At 35.2% G+C, this 15,371-nt stretch overlaps 2 protein-coding genes, 1 long non-coding RNA gene and 1 other non-coding gene across 6 annotated transcripts; 1 reads left to right on the top strand and 3 right to left on the bottom strand.

The window, feature by feature from the left end:
- Positions 1-249: 249 nt before the first annotated feature.
- LOC147563826 (uncharacterized) lies at positions 250-2,812 on the top strand. Of its 3 annotated transcripts, none has more exons than XR_015225357.1 (5): positions 250-439; positions 1,278-1,459; positions 1,544-1,815; positions 2,194-2,350; positions 2,553-2,812. XR_015225357.1 is itself a non-coding variant. In XM_086640993.1 (3 exons), exons 1-3 carry the CDS (start codon positions 1,109-1,111, stop codon positions 2,645-2,647), a joined length of 603 nt encoding a protein of 200 aa, XP_086497119.1. In that variant the 5' UTR covers positions 1,075-1,108; the 3' UTR covers positions 2,648-2,812. The 3 variants fall into 3 exon arrangements, 1 of the variants encoding a protein (XP_086497119.1); XR_015225355.1 differs by having other exon boundaries at positions 281-625; XM_086640993.1 differs by lacking the exons at positions 250-439; positions 1,544-1,815 and having other exon boundaries at positions 1,075-1,459.
- An 8,765-nt stretch (positions 2,813-11,577) lies between these two features.
- Positions 11,578-12,955, bottom strand: LOC147563825 (uncharacterized). The gene is made up of 2 exons (XR_015225353.1): positions 12,784-12,955; positions 11,578-12,112 (listed from the first exon to the last, which is right to left on the bottom strand). It is a non-coding gene; the product is annotated as an uncharacterized LOC147563825 (long non-coding RNA).
- TRNAF-GAA (transfer RNA phenylalanine (anticodon GAA)) lies at positions 12,896-12,968 on the bottom strand. The gene has a single exon. It is a non-coding gene; the product is annotated as a tRNA-Phe (tRNA).
- Positions 12,969-14,256: 1,288 nt separating this feature from the next.
- LOC147563823 (BEL1-like homeodomain protein 1) lies at positions 14,257-15,220 on the bottom strand. Its single transcript, XM_086659091.1, has one exon. The coding sequence runs from the start codon at positions 15,055-15,057 to the stop codon at positions 14,257-14,259; it is 801 nt and encodes a 266-aa protein (XP_086515217.1). The 5' UTR covers positions 15,058-15,220.
- Positions 15,221-15,371: the final 151 nt, after the last annotated feature.

Below are 15,371 nucleotides of genomic sequence, written 5' to 3'. Positions count from 1 at the left end.
GAATTTCAAGAAAAAAAAAAGGACAGCACTCTAGGGAAAGCTAAATATTTTCCCCGGTGAGAAATTTTAAAGAGAATATGTAAAATTTTAAAAAAATTCTGGGGAAATAAAAAAAAGAGAAAATGGCTTGTTGGGGTGAAAATATTATATTATCAAAATAACCAAAAAAGCCTAGATTGTTTTCTATTAGATAGAAGTTACCAAATTTTTATGTGTAATAAGAGGTAAAGTTTGAAATAATATTGGTAATTATCTATAAGGTCACTTTCTTTTATTTTTTTTCCCAAAATAACCCCACCCTCTAAAATAATTCTCTCTCTAAAAAAAATCAGAAATTTGGTATCTTCTTCCTCTTTCTCCGATTCTTCTGCGGTTCTTCTTCTTCGATGCATCTTGTTCTTCGACTTCTTCTTCTAGATTCGACAAAACTTAAGTTCAGGTTCGTTTCTGATGTTGATGATACAAACCCTAGAAAAACGAAGCCCAAATTTTGGTGACGAACAAGGGCGTACATGAAAGCTTGCGGGAAGCTAAATTTAGCTTCTTTTGGTGTTCAAATCCATGCTCAGACTGTGAAAACTAGTTTAGATGATGAAGTTTATACAGCTACAACTCTTATAGATATGTATGTGAAAGTTAATCTTTTAAAGAATGGTCAAAGTTAATCTTTTAAAGAATGGTCTCAAGTTGTTTGAGAAAATGCCTGAAAGAAATGTTGCTTCTATTAATGCTGTAATTTCTGAGTTATCACAAGATGGGTGTTGTAGAGATGCTTTCTTAGTGTTTAAGTACTTAGGGTTTCGACGGAATTCCATAATCGAAGTTCATTGCCTAGTTTTTTAACTTGTTGATCGTATTTACCAAATGCTTCTTTCACTCTTTAAACTTTATTCTTCCACTAATTCTCTTTATGAACCACCTATTCGTCGTATAATCTCTGAACTTACTAGAAATCTTGATCGTGCCCTAACCCTAGTTCGTAAATGTAAAAGAAATGGGTTTTTAATCGTGTTGTTAGTTGTTACTATTACTATTACTTCTGTTACTGATTTTCGTAAGATTATTAATCTTCTTGAATCATCAGTTGGTGACCTAAAATGGTTACTTAATGTTTTATTATTCTTCATTTGATTCAACTGGTATTACTCTTTCATTACCTTCAATTGCTAGTAATGATCCAATTCTAGCTTGGGTTTGGTCTTATCTTGCTGCTATTTTAATGGGTTCTCTTCCTGATCATATTGAAGTTGCTAATTCACTTGTTTCTCTTGCCCTAGATAATGATAGAAACAAGAAAATTGTAGTTGCAGAAGGTGGAATTCCACCACTACTGAAATTGTTGAAAGAAGGAGCTTCCCCTGATTCTCAACTTGCTGCTGCTACTGCTTTATCTAATTTAGCTACTAATCGAGATTGGCATCAAATTGTCGTTGATCTTGGAGTACTCATTATTGTTCAGGTACTAAATGATTCATCTATGAGTGTTCAAACTATTGTTGGTAATTTAGTTTCAAGAATGCCTGAAAATGATTATGTTGCTCAGGAGCAACATGGCAGAGAAAAGATATGTTAGCAGCTGCTAATACTCGGGACGCTTTGTCGAAGTCTCCTACATTAGAATTGGCATTTTCTTATTTAAAGGTCATTTATGAGGTTTGTGTTAAACATTGCATGTCATGTGAATACTTGGAGACATCCCCGTTATTAGCTTACACAGCTCTTGTTTTGCATAAGAATCTTTAGAAGTTTGAGTTAAGTGGTAAAAATGGTCCAAGTTGTAATGATGAGTTGAATTCTACTGGCCTATCATCCGATGTAAGTATATCTTTGGACTTCAGTTTCTATTCTACTTCTGTGTTAGTTCCTTTTGTATGGTTGATTGGACAAATTAAGAGAAAATGTTGTAACTTGGTGGCTCAAGTCCTGACCGAACCCCCAATAGCTTGAGCTTGGTTTTTAGATTCAACTCAAGCTCATTGTAATTACATGTTTGGTTAGGTAAGAGTTAGAGGGCAAGTTTTGAAAATGCTTATCACGAATGAAGGAACTAAATGCTTTTCCCAATTAACTTCTCTTCCTCTCCTTTTTCAGGAAAAAATTACTCTTGTTTTTTATTTTTTATCACTATTGGTTCTTTATATGAGTTAGAGGTAGACAAACCAGGAGCTTATTCCCAATTTTGTCGTTTGTCAGCCGATGAGAGTAGACAACTCGCTGAATGATGTATTCGGTTGTACAAAGAAGCTATTCTCTGCAACTGAATCTGAAAGCAACTCACATGTCAAATCTAAACAAGTGAAGAAGCGTAAGAAGTCGAAGAAGGAAGCTGATTCAAGTTCCCCGGATAACAGTAAGTCAATACAATACCATAATGAATTAATGATAGGATAGTAAACAGAAATATTTTAATTTTTAGATGTCTTTTTTAATCAAGTTAATGTTCTTAAGTTAATAGTAAACAGAAATATTTTAGATGTCCTTAAGTTCATGTTTTGATATTACCTTCCTGCATGTGTATATTTATTTGATTGTTTATTGCATGTCCAATTCAGGTTCCAGCTTCTCTGAACAAAAAAAGATATTCAATATGGTGAAAATGGTATCTTGTGCTACTTCAAGACAAGGATTGTGTGAAGGACTTGACTGACTCTCCAACAACATTGCTAAGCAATGCATAGAGAGGTTGGAACTATTGTTTTAGCTATTTTACTATAAATGTTGGATTAGAGATGTTATATAAACAACTATTGTTATTGTCTTGGTGGGATTGTTAACGATTAATCATTTGAATGGTTGTCCTTTTTTTATTTTTCTCTCGATCCAAGAAAGAAATGAGTTGTTGGTCAATCATTTTTTTTCTTATCTCTAGTTCTTTTTTCAAAAAGGATTCAGATCTCGATTTTATATGATGAATGATGAAATCAATTTCAAACTCAAGATTTCGTAGACACTTAATTTTAGTTTATATTCTCGATTTGCAAATCGAGTTTCCAAAATATGCAACTCAAGATTATATTCTGGAAAGCTTGCAAATCATGTTTGCAATCCATATTTTGCAAACATATGTTTGCAGATCAGATTGTTGCAAACACGTTTGCATAACAGATTGTTGCAAACACGTTTGCAGATCAGATTGTTGCAAACACGTTTGCAGATCAGATTGTTGCAAACACGTTTGCATAACAGATTGTTGCAAACACGTTTGCAGATCAGATTGTTGCAAACACGTTTGCATTAACAATTGTTGCAAACACGTTTGCAGATCAGATTGTTGCAAACACGTTTGCATTAACAGATTGTTGCAAACACGTTTGCATAACAGATTGTTGCAAACACGTTTGCAGAAAATCGTAAAGGAAAAAAACGCCATTATTTTCTGGGTTTTTTTTTTTGGAAAAAAAAGTATTGAAAGTGGATCTTGTTAGAAAGCTAATGAAAAATCATTTCTAAATATATAATTTTTATAGAAATCCGACATCTCAAACAAAAGTTATATCGATTTAAATTTTAAAGAAAAATAAAAGAATATTGTTACACAAAATGACAAAAATGGGTATTTTAGTATTTGCACACTTTTTGACCTGAATAATAATTTTCAAATGTTTTGTGTTTTTCTAATAATTTTCAATATTATTTTGACCTTTCTAGAAATTACCTCTAAAAAAAAAACCTCCACCTCACCTCTCTGTCTTCTCCGACCCGCAAGTATACAAGCGTCAAGTAATAATTCCGGTAAGACCGGTTCGTTCCTCAGAGACTAAGTGAAACCTATTCTAAGACTTGGAAGTAACTCGGTTTTTGGTTTTGATGAGGTTTTGGTAATAAAATAAAATATATAAAATATTAAAACAAATAAAAAGATGAAAAGAAAATAATTACAAATGATACAAGGAACTCAAATGGGGGAGAGCCTAGGGTCTTTTGAATCCATCCATATAATCAATTCTAACGACAATTTAATTTTGATCTAATTAGAGAGTTCTTTATATAACTCAGATTTTTAGTCCATGAACGGTCTAAAAACCCGGAAGATTTTATCGTTAAAATAATAAAAACTTTAATAAATTTATCGAGAATATAATTATTATGACTTCATCTAAGACCCTAGATAGGTAAGATTAGTTACTCATAGGCATTATGTAAAAAGAATTGGAAAATAAAGTAAAGAATCGGAGAGAAAACACCTTTTTTCGCCTTTTTTTCCTTCTGCGCAGCCAAACAGAACCTTAGGGAAAATTATTTTCTCATCTTCCCGGAAACGATTTCCAAGTGAGAAAATAATTTTCCTTCTCTGGTTTTTTCTCTCTCTCGGTTTTCTCTTTGTTTCTCACTCTAAACTTTCTCTTTCTCTCTCTAAACAAAAATATAATTCTCTCTTCCTTTCTCTAACAGGAACAGTAAAGGGAGAAGAAGATGAAATGATTTTAATGTAGTTTTCATCTTTCTCTCTCTACAAACAATAGCTTTCTCTCTCTCTTATTTCAATATAAACCTCTCTCTGTCACTAAGAGAAGAATGAAGAAGAAGAAGAAAAAGAAAACAGTAAACTCAAATTCCTTCTCTCTCTCTCTCTCTAAAGCTCTTTACATCACTCTCTCTCTCTCTAATATAGTCGGTTTTGGTTGAGCTACCAGAGGAAGACTCTCCAGTCGAGATGGTGATTGTTTTCGACCCCCAAACCGAGATGATATTCATCTCTCTTCCTGTCTTCTCTTATAACCGAGACAAACCACTCGATCTCTCTCGGTTTCTAATCTTTCATTCTTTCCTTCCCCGCTGTCCTCTTTCCTTCTCTATCAATATCTCTGTTTTCTTTCCATTAAGCTCTTTCTCAATCCAATCCCTATATTTGGTAACAAGATAAAGAGATAAATTTCCTTCTCTTTCTATGATTCAATGAAATATCCTTCTCTGTTTCTTCACTGCTAATATATTCTTCCAGGCAATCTTTATTTCAATTCTCTAGAAATAAAATTATTTTTCCTTCAATCAATCTCTAGGTTTTTATAAGATGTTTAGATTTAGGAGAGAGAGATGAATAAAAATCTCATCTTTCCTTCTCTGTCTTGTAACTCCAGCCAACGCCCTCTTTACCATTTCCATAAATTCCACGTTCATGTCCTTCTTTAGTTACAACAGATTCAAAGAATTCAAAAAGAATTCCATAAAAGTAGCTACCAAAAAGCTCACCATGTGCTGCCTCTTTTGCTGGAAATAAAAGTTGATATGGTCCTTCTCAAAATAGCTAAATATGTGCCAAAACAACTCATAGACACGGGATCAAATAAGAGCGAGTTTCAGCCGTTAGATTCCTTTGGACCCACTATAATATATTGAGCTCAGTTGCATGGAATTAAGAATTCCTGAAATCCCTCACGTACAACAGTGTGCAACGGAAAACAGCCCTCACTCCATCCGATGCCTGCCACGTGTCATCAAATAGCTTATTTTTGCCAACATCTTTGACCTTCTCTAACTTCCTCATCCGGACTCCGATTTGGCTTCCGTTTTCACCCACGGGCTCGTCTTGGACTCTACTTTCACCCGACCATCAATATTGACCAAATTACCAGAATATCCAAATGACCAAATTACCCTTTCGTGCGTCTTTTTCTCGTTTTTAACCATTTTCTGTGCTCAATTCCTTAAAAGTCACCTGGACAAGAGAAACACATAATTCATGAGAGTAACTGCTCGAACTGGACTAACTAACCTGAGTTAAGAGATTCAAATGAGCCATTTTCATGTCTCATCATTAAAGGCAACGCATTACGACGTTGTGTGGGTATATTCAAATGTATCTGGCACGATATGCAGTACTTCACCAATTCCGTGCAAAATTTAACATTTGGGGCCAATAATACCATGTAGTCAGTAGTTGTCTGACCAACACTTTGGGTTCAATGTGGTTTCCGAGAGAGCCTTCTTATATATCTCTTATCGCGTACTCTTGCTCATTTTCTGGCAAACACCTTCGTAGTAAGTGCACAAACGATCATCGATCAAAGTATCCATTACACTATTTCTTCTAATTTTGCGAACTTCCACTACAAAAAAAAGGGCCATTAGGGACGGCCAAAAACCGTCCCAAAAATAGGAAAACCGTCCCTAATAGAGTATTGGGGACGGTTTTCATCTGTCCCCAAAAGCGGCGTCCCAAATACTATTTGGGACAGATATGGGGACGGATAGCATCTGTCCCAAAGTTATTTTTGGGACGGTTTGTATCTGTCCCTGTATCAACGATTATTAGGGACGACATATTTCTGTCCCTAAAAATTTGGCGGGAATTTCCTCTCTTTAGCATTTGGGACAATTAATATCTGTCCCTAAAAAAATTGGCGGGAATTTTATCTCGTTAGCATTTGGGACAATTAATATCTGTCCCTAAAGTTTGGCATAAATTTCTCTCAATAGCATTTGGGACAACTAATATCTGTCCCCAAAGTTCGGCGGGAATTTCTTCTTCGTTAGCATTTGGGACAAATAATAATCGTCCCTATAAGATCGGAGGTGATTTTCTACTACCTATACCTGATACAGTTAATATTGGTCCCTACAAATTGGGTTAAGAGTTCTGCACACAATTGTTAGCATACAGAGAAGAGAAAATTTTCCTCAAAAAAATTTAAGAATCACATATTCACATTAACAAGTTTTAATAAGTCCCCTGAAAAAACACACAAGCCTAGACGAAAAAAAAGGTCAAACTAAAATAAGATAATAGACTAATAACTCTTCCAAATGTTAAACTTATATTAAAAATAAACTACTCTAACTTCATCCTCACATCTTGTTTCTCATGTTGAACTTATATTAAAAATAAACTACTCTAAATTCATCGACAGTAACCGGCATCTCGCTATATCTTAGATGATGACTACAGGGGTTATCCACACATGTTGTACTTCCAAATATGTGTAGAACACTTCCCTTTCCTTCTCAAAGCTCCTGTGAGATAGTGATTTGAATAGAACTCCCGACAAGGTTGTTTGGTGTTCTATCATTTTGACAAGACATTTGCTAGTGTGTCCTTTACTCTAGGTATTCCGGTATTTGTAAATTTATCAAACTGCTTGATTATGGCTTTTACCTTTTCTAGGTATTTTACGAGGTCGACTCTTCTGACCTCATACTCCAGCAAAACAGAAGTGGATGACATAACAAATGGGCTTTAAGGAGAGACAGAGGAAGTGGAGCACCTTATCTTATTAAATTAATTTGTCTGTAGATTATATACTTCGTAACCATTAAGTGGGCAACTTTGTAAAAGAAATAGGGCCCCTTTGGTGGGGGTCAGTGCGAGGGCAAAGGCTAAACCCCCTCCCCATCACACGGTACGACGACTCTTAGAAAAATAACACATCTCATTTTTTTCTCTGAGAGAGAGAGAGATAGTGAGTTAAGGGAAGAATTAAAGATCGAGAGAGATTAAGGAAATGGTGGTGGTGGTAGGAGGAGGAAGAAAAAGCTTTAAACATTTGTTTTGAGAGATCGTCGGAGATGGAAGTTTCGCGTTGACCCTTGTAAGCGTGAAGAAAAGAAGTGGTGGTGGTTGTTGGACCAATTGGCGTAAAATGTCAGGGGCACTCCTAAGCACGGATTTTAGCCCATACAACACGACTTTTTTTAAAGTACTACCATGTTGTGCTTTTCATCTTTCGCATAGTAGAAAACCAATTGACGGCGACTAGTTTCCAGTTAGGAAAAAGACATTTTTTTTCATCCTTCTTCTCCATCTTCCACTGTCAACCACCACCAGTTTATTGTCGCATCAACCATCTCCAACATTATATCTCCCTCTATCACCACCACCATTCTCAGTCCATGAATATATTGATGTATAAAGAACATTCTTCACCTTCTAGATTATGAATCTATTGACGTATAAAAAAACATTTGTCGCAATCTAATGAAAATTCGTTAGAAACAGTGTGAATCTAATGTAATAAGATGGGGTGAAGTTTTGGATGTCCCCAAGGTTTTTATTGTGCCCCAAAGTCGCGGTCATGGGTAAAATTTATCTATACCAATCATATCTTTATCCAAATTAAACAATAGAATTATGTAACGCGATTACGAAGAATCACATTAAAGGTTGTTATCCCTAATAGTCAAGATTGTCCAAACTAAACTAAACAACAACACAGTTAAGTATTTTTCTTTTTCTTTTTTGCGAGATTTAGCAGGTTGAAAGACTACGCCCATCAAAGAGCAATACAACTAAAAACAACAAACGAAACAAATAACGAAGGAAGACAAGATACTCTATTTCCAATGCTAAGAAACTCTGTGTAGACATGTAAACGGTAGCTTATCGGATCTAATATAGACATATCTGTATCCGAATCCGATAAGTTATCCGAATATTAGAATCCGATAATTATCCGACGGATATCAGAAATCAATATCCGAATCCGATAATATTAACGAATATCGGACATTTTCCGATATCCGAAACTTTAACAAAATTTCAAATTTTTTTCTTTAACACAGAAAGGACATAAACCATCTCGGCCTTGCAGCAAATTTTTAACCATTAGACCTAAATAATAAATCTCAGCCACACATTTTTATATATTATTATGAATAAATTTAAATTTTTATTAATCGGATATCGGATATTTATCGGATCACATATGAGTGTATCCGATATCCGATAAGCAGATATCCGATAAGAATATCGGATATTTTTTTAAAATTCGAATACGGATGCGGATCGGATGTCAAATATTCGGATATCCATTGACAGGCTTAACTCTGTGTACAATGTAACCTTGAGTTTAAGTCTAATTGTCAATCAAACCTTCCAAGACAATACTTTTCAACAAGAATGCAAGTTCTTCACATCAAACTCCAAGTACTTCGCGAGAGGTTTCTTTTAAATAAGAAATCAACAGTCTGATTCAATTTTCGCACGACGTGCTTTATATTGTAATATCCAGAAAAGGAGTTCGATAAGGCTTTATATTGTAATTCTCCACAACCCTCTGCTCACTAGGTAGTTTCTTATTGGCACTCAAAAGATCACTAATCTTCTTAAACTCAAGCTTTGCTGCCACAGTCAACCTTATCCCTATCTTAAATCCTAGCTTTATATGATTGATGCCAGACTCACAAGTACAAGATCCAATAGCAGCTGCTAAGACCTCTCCATTCATTCCTCCCACAGTCCCACTTAAGCAACCACAAAAACATCTAATTAACAAGAAAGTGCCCCTTTGTCAAGCCAAGCATTATTTTTTCAAGAAAGAAACATGACTTCAGACGATCTTTTGGCGAGTGGAAAAGGTTCGTCATTATCACAAAACAACTTATCATGTTATTCACCATAATTTTTGCAACAAAAGAAAATATAGTTCACGAGGACTCCACCTTAATCTACAAGGTTAAGGCTTGTATATGTGAGTCAATGTACATTATTTCTGAATGCAATTTTCGATAATCACTTTTCATTTTTATAGTATTAATAGTGGTCAACATAAACTCCAAAATTTTTGGAGTCGAGATTTGATAACTAGAGGAGGTGGAAATAAATCCATAGTTATTGAGGGTCCGATAATCACTTTTCGTTTTTATCGTAGTCCATTGACTCAAAAAAATAAATACAACAGATAAATAATTATCTCATTTTTTGATGGGGATGACAGAGAGAAACAGACAGTCCATTTAGATTAGACGAATCAGGTTTGAAAACGGATTAAATTCAGTTCTTACTCATTAATTAGAGCGAAAGAGATATCCCAATCTTTCTTCCCTGTGAAAATGATGAAGAAATCACCAAAGGTAAAGAGTTTATGCTTACAAAGAGAACAAATGATAGTAAGTTTTTGCCCTAACTGGATTTTAAAAGTAAAAAAATGGAAGCTCAGATTCGCCTTTATTCAGACAATACGAATGTGTTTCTCTCTCTTTCTATTTCCTTGCATGGCTGCATCAATGGTTGCCAAAATGAAGAAGAAAAGGGGTTAAAAACACAGATAGATGTGTCCATCTTCCTTCCCCATCTTCAAATGACCATCCAAGATACCTCGCCATCCATGATTTATAATAGTAGAAAGAGATCTTTCAATTCATGTCTGAAAACCCTAATTAGGTTTTTAGATTTTATCATCACAGCCTCATTTATAAAGCAAACAGAAAAGAGAGAAAAATTATTATTATTATCATTATCATCATCATCATCATCAACGACAAGAACAGCAGCAACGACAAGTTTAGATAGAGAAAGAGCCCTCTCTTTCTCCGGTGATCTCCACCGTGATTGTTTCGTTTAGAAATTGAAGAGAAATCATCGGCTCTGGTTCTCAAGTAAAGAAAACCATGGAGATCACCGGAGAGGGGCAACAACCCCTCGGAAAAAAACACCCACATCTCTCCGGCGGTAGATCTCCACAATCACGGTGGAGCCTCATGCCCTCATATATAGATGGGAGGAAACCTTAGAGGGTGTTTGATTTTTTTGGCCGCTGGTATTTACAGAGCTATTTAGAAGCTATCTAGAAAGAGCTATGCTTTTGTCATTTATAGGGTCTCGATTTTAATCAATAATAAAACAACTCTCTCAAAACCCTAAATCTATAGAAATCAATAGCAACATGCAAAAGGGGAAGAGAGAAATCTTCATTAGAGGGTAGAGTTTCATTAGTTCTGATACCCTCCTAACTCCTTCAAACTCACGACGTGGTATTAAACGAGTCGGCAATCTGTATAGTGGATGAGGTGGTATTAAACGAGTCGGCAATCTGTATAGTGGATGAGATAAACGACAAGTTGATACGGCCTTGAGTGAAATGGTGTCCAAGTAAAGTGAAAAATCATAGAGTCGATGGGTCCAAAGTTTGTTCTTGGTGTATGTAACATATTTCTCATTCTGAATCACATTTGTTAGAAGCATTATGCATCTAACAGCATTATGCATCTAACGTCATGCATTAAATGGGTGTACAAATTAGTTCTTCAGTGACAAAAATGTGAGTTCACTTGTGAAAATTTGACGCTTATACATGAAATCGTTGCACAGACTATATATGTCCTATATTGAAAATGTATCCTTCAAAATGTGCCGAGAGTCACTAGGTACCAAATGTGTTCACTTCTAACCCAAAAAACAATAAACAAAACTTTCATTAGCTATCTCTGAATGGTCATCTCCTAGAAGAAAAACAAAAATTAATCAACTCTTAAGCAAAAAAAGAATTTCAGGTTTGGTAGGTTAGCTTGATACGTTGTAAACAGAATCGAACAACATCAATAAAAGAATATTAGAGACAAAGAAATATCAGGCTTTAGGCCTAACTCGAGCATGATATGATATTATAAGCTAAATAAGTAGTTGGGATATACCGATCTACTCGAGTAATTCGTGGATCACAAAACAGAGTCAATCGGCTTATGCATGAAACTATGAGTAGAGTTTGTGACTTCTGTATAAAGAAATATCATAACTCCGCTGATTTACAACAGAGTCAATCCGCTACCGTCGACTGGGGATCGACCCATGCCTCACCGAGCCACTCCACATCCCAACTACTTGGATTAGAAAATTAACACAGGTGTATCGTCTCACAGAGTACCTTAACAGGAAACCTTAAGATTGATTAAGAAAGAAGTCAAAGAACCAACACAATGCATGAAATAAGTCTATCAAAAGAATGCTTGCCCAAGTAATAACATGAAAGAAGATATGATAGTCTAAGTACAAATAACAGATAAAAGACGAGTTAATCTTAACTGTGATTCTTGATTTCGTCAACGAAGGTGTCATAATTCAACCTTTAGTAGCCTCCTGTGGAGTTTTTGCGACAATGGAGAGTGCATGCAACCCAGATTGAAGTTCTTCGTTCAACAAATCATATACCATTCGATGTCGTTTCACAAGACTTTGTCCGTCAAATTTAGATGAAACAATCTTCACATTAAAATGGGTCTCGTTCGCATTATCCTTGACAGCTGCATGACCAGCATGCTGGTAAGATACATCCTCGACTTCTAAAATACTCGCTTCTAGTGCAGATTCTAACTTCTGCTTGATTCTACTCGCTCTTGATAGCAAAATATTAGCCCCTCGTGAATTCATGACAGTTTTTTATCCGTTGTTCCTTTAAGCTCCCTAAAATTCACATATTAATTGATTCGCATTTAGAAACGAGGTTATTTATATATAACAGTACCAAATTTGACAAACAACAATTATCTAGTTAGAATCTGATATATATAACCAATTTATCGTTTACACCTCAAAGCCGATATGCAAAAATTGCTGATATATCGCTCACATATATCGTAGTTGATGCAAAATATCTGATAGCAACTACTTAGGCCATGACAGAATGTAATTTGACAATATAATCTGTCAATTTGAAAAGCTAAGTTCTTGACCATTTAAATCACACAGTTAAAGTCCTATCCTGTATATCTCAAATATATTACTAAGAACCAATCAACAAATGGTATGAACATTTAGATAAGATTTGAAAAGAAACCCTAATAACCCATTCTAATGGTGAATACATACTCTAAACAGAAATGGGTATCTTGATTTCTATCAATTAGACAGTTATATGATTCTTTTTAGGTCTGAAATCGATGTGTATGAGGGTTATTGAAAAGGGAATAAGAAGAAAAATAAAAGTTCTACAATTAGAAATTAGCTAGTTTAAGATTCTATGTGCAAGGTTGATAGAATTACAGTGAAATTGGAAACCCTAATTACTTCAAACTAAAATCTCTTCAAGATGGAATTAGAACTAAAAGATTGAAGAACACAAATGGAGTACTTACAGAGGATGAAGCAGCGTTCTAGGGTTTCAGCGAATTGGGGTCGATTTTGAAGGAGTACAAAAGATAAAATACGTTTTTTTTTTTTTTTGAAGTTAAATAAAAGGATGAAAATTGCGGTGAGCGTGGATCGAACACGCGACCTTCAGATCTTCAGTCTGACGCTCTCCCAACTGAGCTATCCCCGCTTGTGTTCTATATTTAACATTGTTCTTTAATTGACTAGGATTAATGGTAAACAAAAGAATATTGTTTTTAAGTTATGGTAGTTCCACCTTTTAACAAAAAAAAAAAAAGTTATGGTAGTTCCAATAAGGACCCAGAGAGTTACAAATTAGTTGCTTAAGATTATGGTGGTACGGTTATATATGTTGGAGCATCATAGTCTTCCACTACCGTACAAATTTCGAAACACGGTGAAAGTTAATATTCCCGATTCACCAACTTATGTTATAAAAGTGTTCTTTTTTTTTGGCAGGAATGTGAAAGGAATGAGAAGATATTGGTCTAGTATGTTTCTCTGATTATTGTGTTTTTTTGTTGAAGTCTTATTATTGTGGTTGGTTGTGTTTTTTTTTTCAACAAAATATAACAGACATTTTTCTTGAAAAATGATGAAGTATAACTTGTGTAAGGCATTTATTTTAATGATGATACCCCGGTATCCTACCTCATGATGAGATTTATCTCAAATCTATATTGTCATATTTTGCAAAACTTGTCAACCAGATTAATGTAACAACTATAACACAACAACACTCGAAAGTATACGCGTATCTCAACAAATTTGTTATCACATTAAAACCTCGTTGCATTATATTCTGTACGTAGAAATAAATATCTCACGAGATTTTATTGTGTGACGATCTGTATCCAATGATGACAATGTAGGCAATTCATTCAATCACAATGAATTTTGAATCTATGTAATTATCAATAGAATGATCGAAATCTTGTATAAAACACACATTGTCTCTATCATGTTTGGACGTTGCTAATTAAACTTCCCATATGGAATTTTTTTGTAAAAAAACTTTGAGTTAATTCCTATATGGCCCCCTACTTTGTGACCAGCTTCCTTTATGACCTCATTTTTTTCGTAAATTCAAATATGGCCCCCTATTTTCATAGAAATGTCCTAACTACCCTTCCTTTAAATCTTTTTTCAAAATAAAATAAAAAATACAAACATAATTCCACCTCACTTCCCTCTCCACCACTTATCTCTCTCCACCTCACCTCTCTTCCCAAATCATCTTTCTCTCTCTCCAACTCACCTCTCTCTCTCTCCACCTCACTCTATCTTCTCCGATGAAGGTCGCCGACCGGAAAATTTTCCGGCCGGCGACCTTCAACCTAAAAAAAAAAAAATTTATTTTTTTTACTCTCCTCTCTCTCTCTAAAAACTCCGGCGAAGGGGGTTCCCTTCGCCGGAGTACGGGTCTGTTGAAGAACAGACCCGATCTGGTCTGTTCTTCAACAGACCTCATCAAGCATGGTAACAAGTTTAGCCTTCTTCATCTGAAGCTCCTGTCTTTCACCAGTTGAAAGCTCTGTTTCTTTTCCAACACTAGCATCACCACCACCACCAATTGAAGAGCCTTCACCAGTCAAAGAATTCGATTGATCTTTGTTCATTAAAATCTGTCCTTTATTATTATCAATACCCTTTGATAATTCAGTCTTGATTCCATTACCAACATTAACAACTTCATCAAGAAGTTGTTGTGTTACTTTCAAATACTTAGAACCCAACAGAGCACTCTGTATATTTGAAGTTCCAATAGAAACTGCGGAAGAAGATGAACCACCTGATACCCTCATCTCATTTCCACTTGCTGGAGCTGTAATTGATTCCGAGGATCTTCTAAGACCCAATTGAGATGTATAGTCGGTAGCACCAACGGAACTGTTTCCTGTTACAGAAGGTGAAGGTATTTGTTGATCCATGGACGACCATAATTTATACTGAACAGGACTGAAACCATGTAAAACTGGGATTTCTTGCTGGTTTATTGTTGGACGAATAGGATATTGTTGTGAAGATAGATGAGTTGGTTGAAGTGGAATTCCGACCAATTGTTGATTGTGGGTTTGGCCGGATTGAGATAAATTCGCCGGATTTAATGTATTTCCGGTGGAACTCAAGAAAACCATATTGGTTGGTATTGGTGGCTGAGGTGTGTCAGGATATCCAATGTAACTAGGGTTCATCAGATTAAGTGTTTGCAACCCATCAGCTTGGATTTCTGAATTTCCTTCAAAGTAAGTCGCCATTGATTCCCTTAAAGATCAAAATCGAACCCTGAAAAGAGGAGACTAGGCCAAAGTTTCGATCTTGGATGGATTACTTGTATCTCTAGATTACTCTCTGTATCTAGACTCCGTTAATATTATGTTCTTTTCTTTCTGATTACAGTAGTTTTATTGAATCTTAATTCAACCCATCTGCAGCTCAATTTTCTAGTTGAAATTCATCAAATTTCTTACTCTAAACAGATCTGAGTTGCAGAAAATTCCTGAAAGAAATCAAATTTCTTACTCTAAACAGACCGATCTGGTCTGTTCTTCAACAGACTAGATCGGGTCTG

Source organism: Eschscholzia californica, unplaced genomic scaffold, assembly GCF_041429995.1.
Source record: "Eschscholzia californica isolate CP2 unplaced genomic scaffold, dmEscCali1.0.p SCAF_1, whole genome shotgun sequence".
Lineage (NCBI taxonomy): Eukaryota > Viridiplantae > Streptophyta > Magnoliopsida > Ranunculales > Papaveraceae > Eschscholzia > Eschscholzia californica.
The sequence above is the reverse complement of the archived record's forward strand: the minus strand, read 5'-3'. Positions and strand labels throughout refer to the sequence as shown.

Coding starts and splice junctions, on each gene's coding strand:
- LOC147563826 (XM_086640993.1), top strand. CDS start 1,109: ATGTTTTATTATTCTTCATTTGATTCAACTGGTATTACTCTTTCATTA. Junction 1,460..2,193: donor GAGTACTCATTATTGTTCAG/GTACTAAATGAT, acceptor GTCGTTTGTCAG/CCGATGAGAGTAGACAACTC. Junction 2,351..2,552: donor TTCAAGTTCCCCGGATAACA/GTAAGTCAATAC, acceptor TGTCCAATTCAG/GTTCCAGCTTCTCTGAACAA.
- LOC147563823 (XM_086659091.1), bottom strand. CDS start 15,057: ATGGCGACTTACTTTGAAGGAAATTCAGAAATCCAAGCTGATGGGTTG.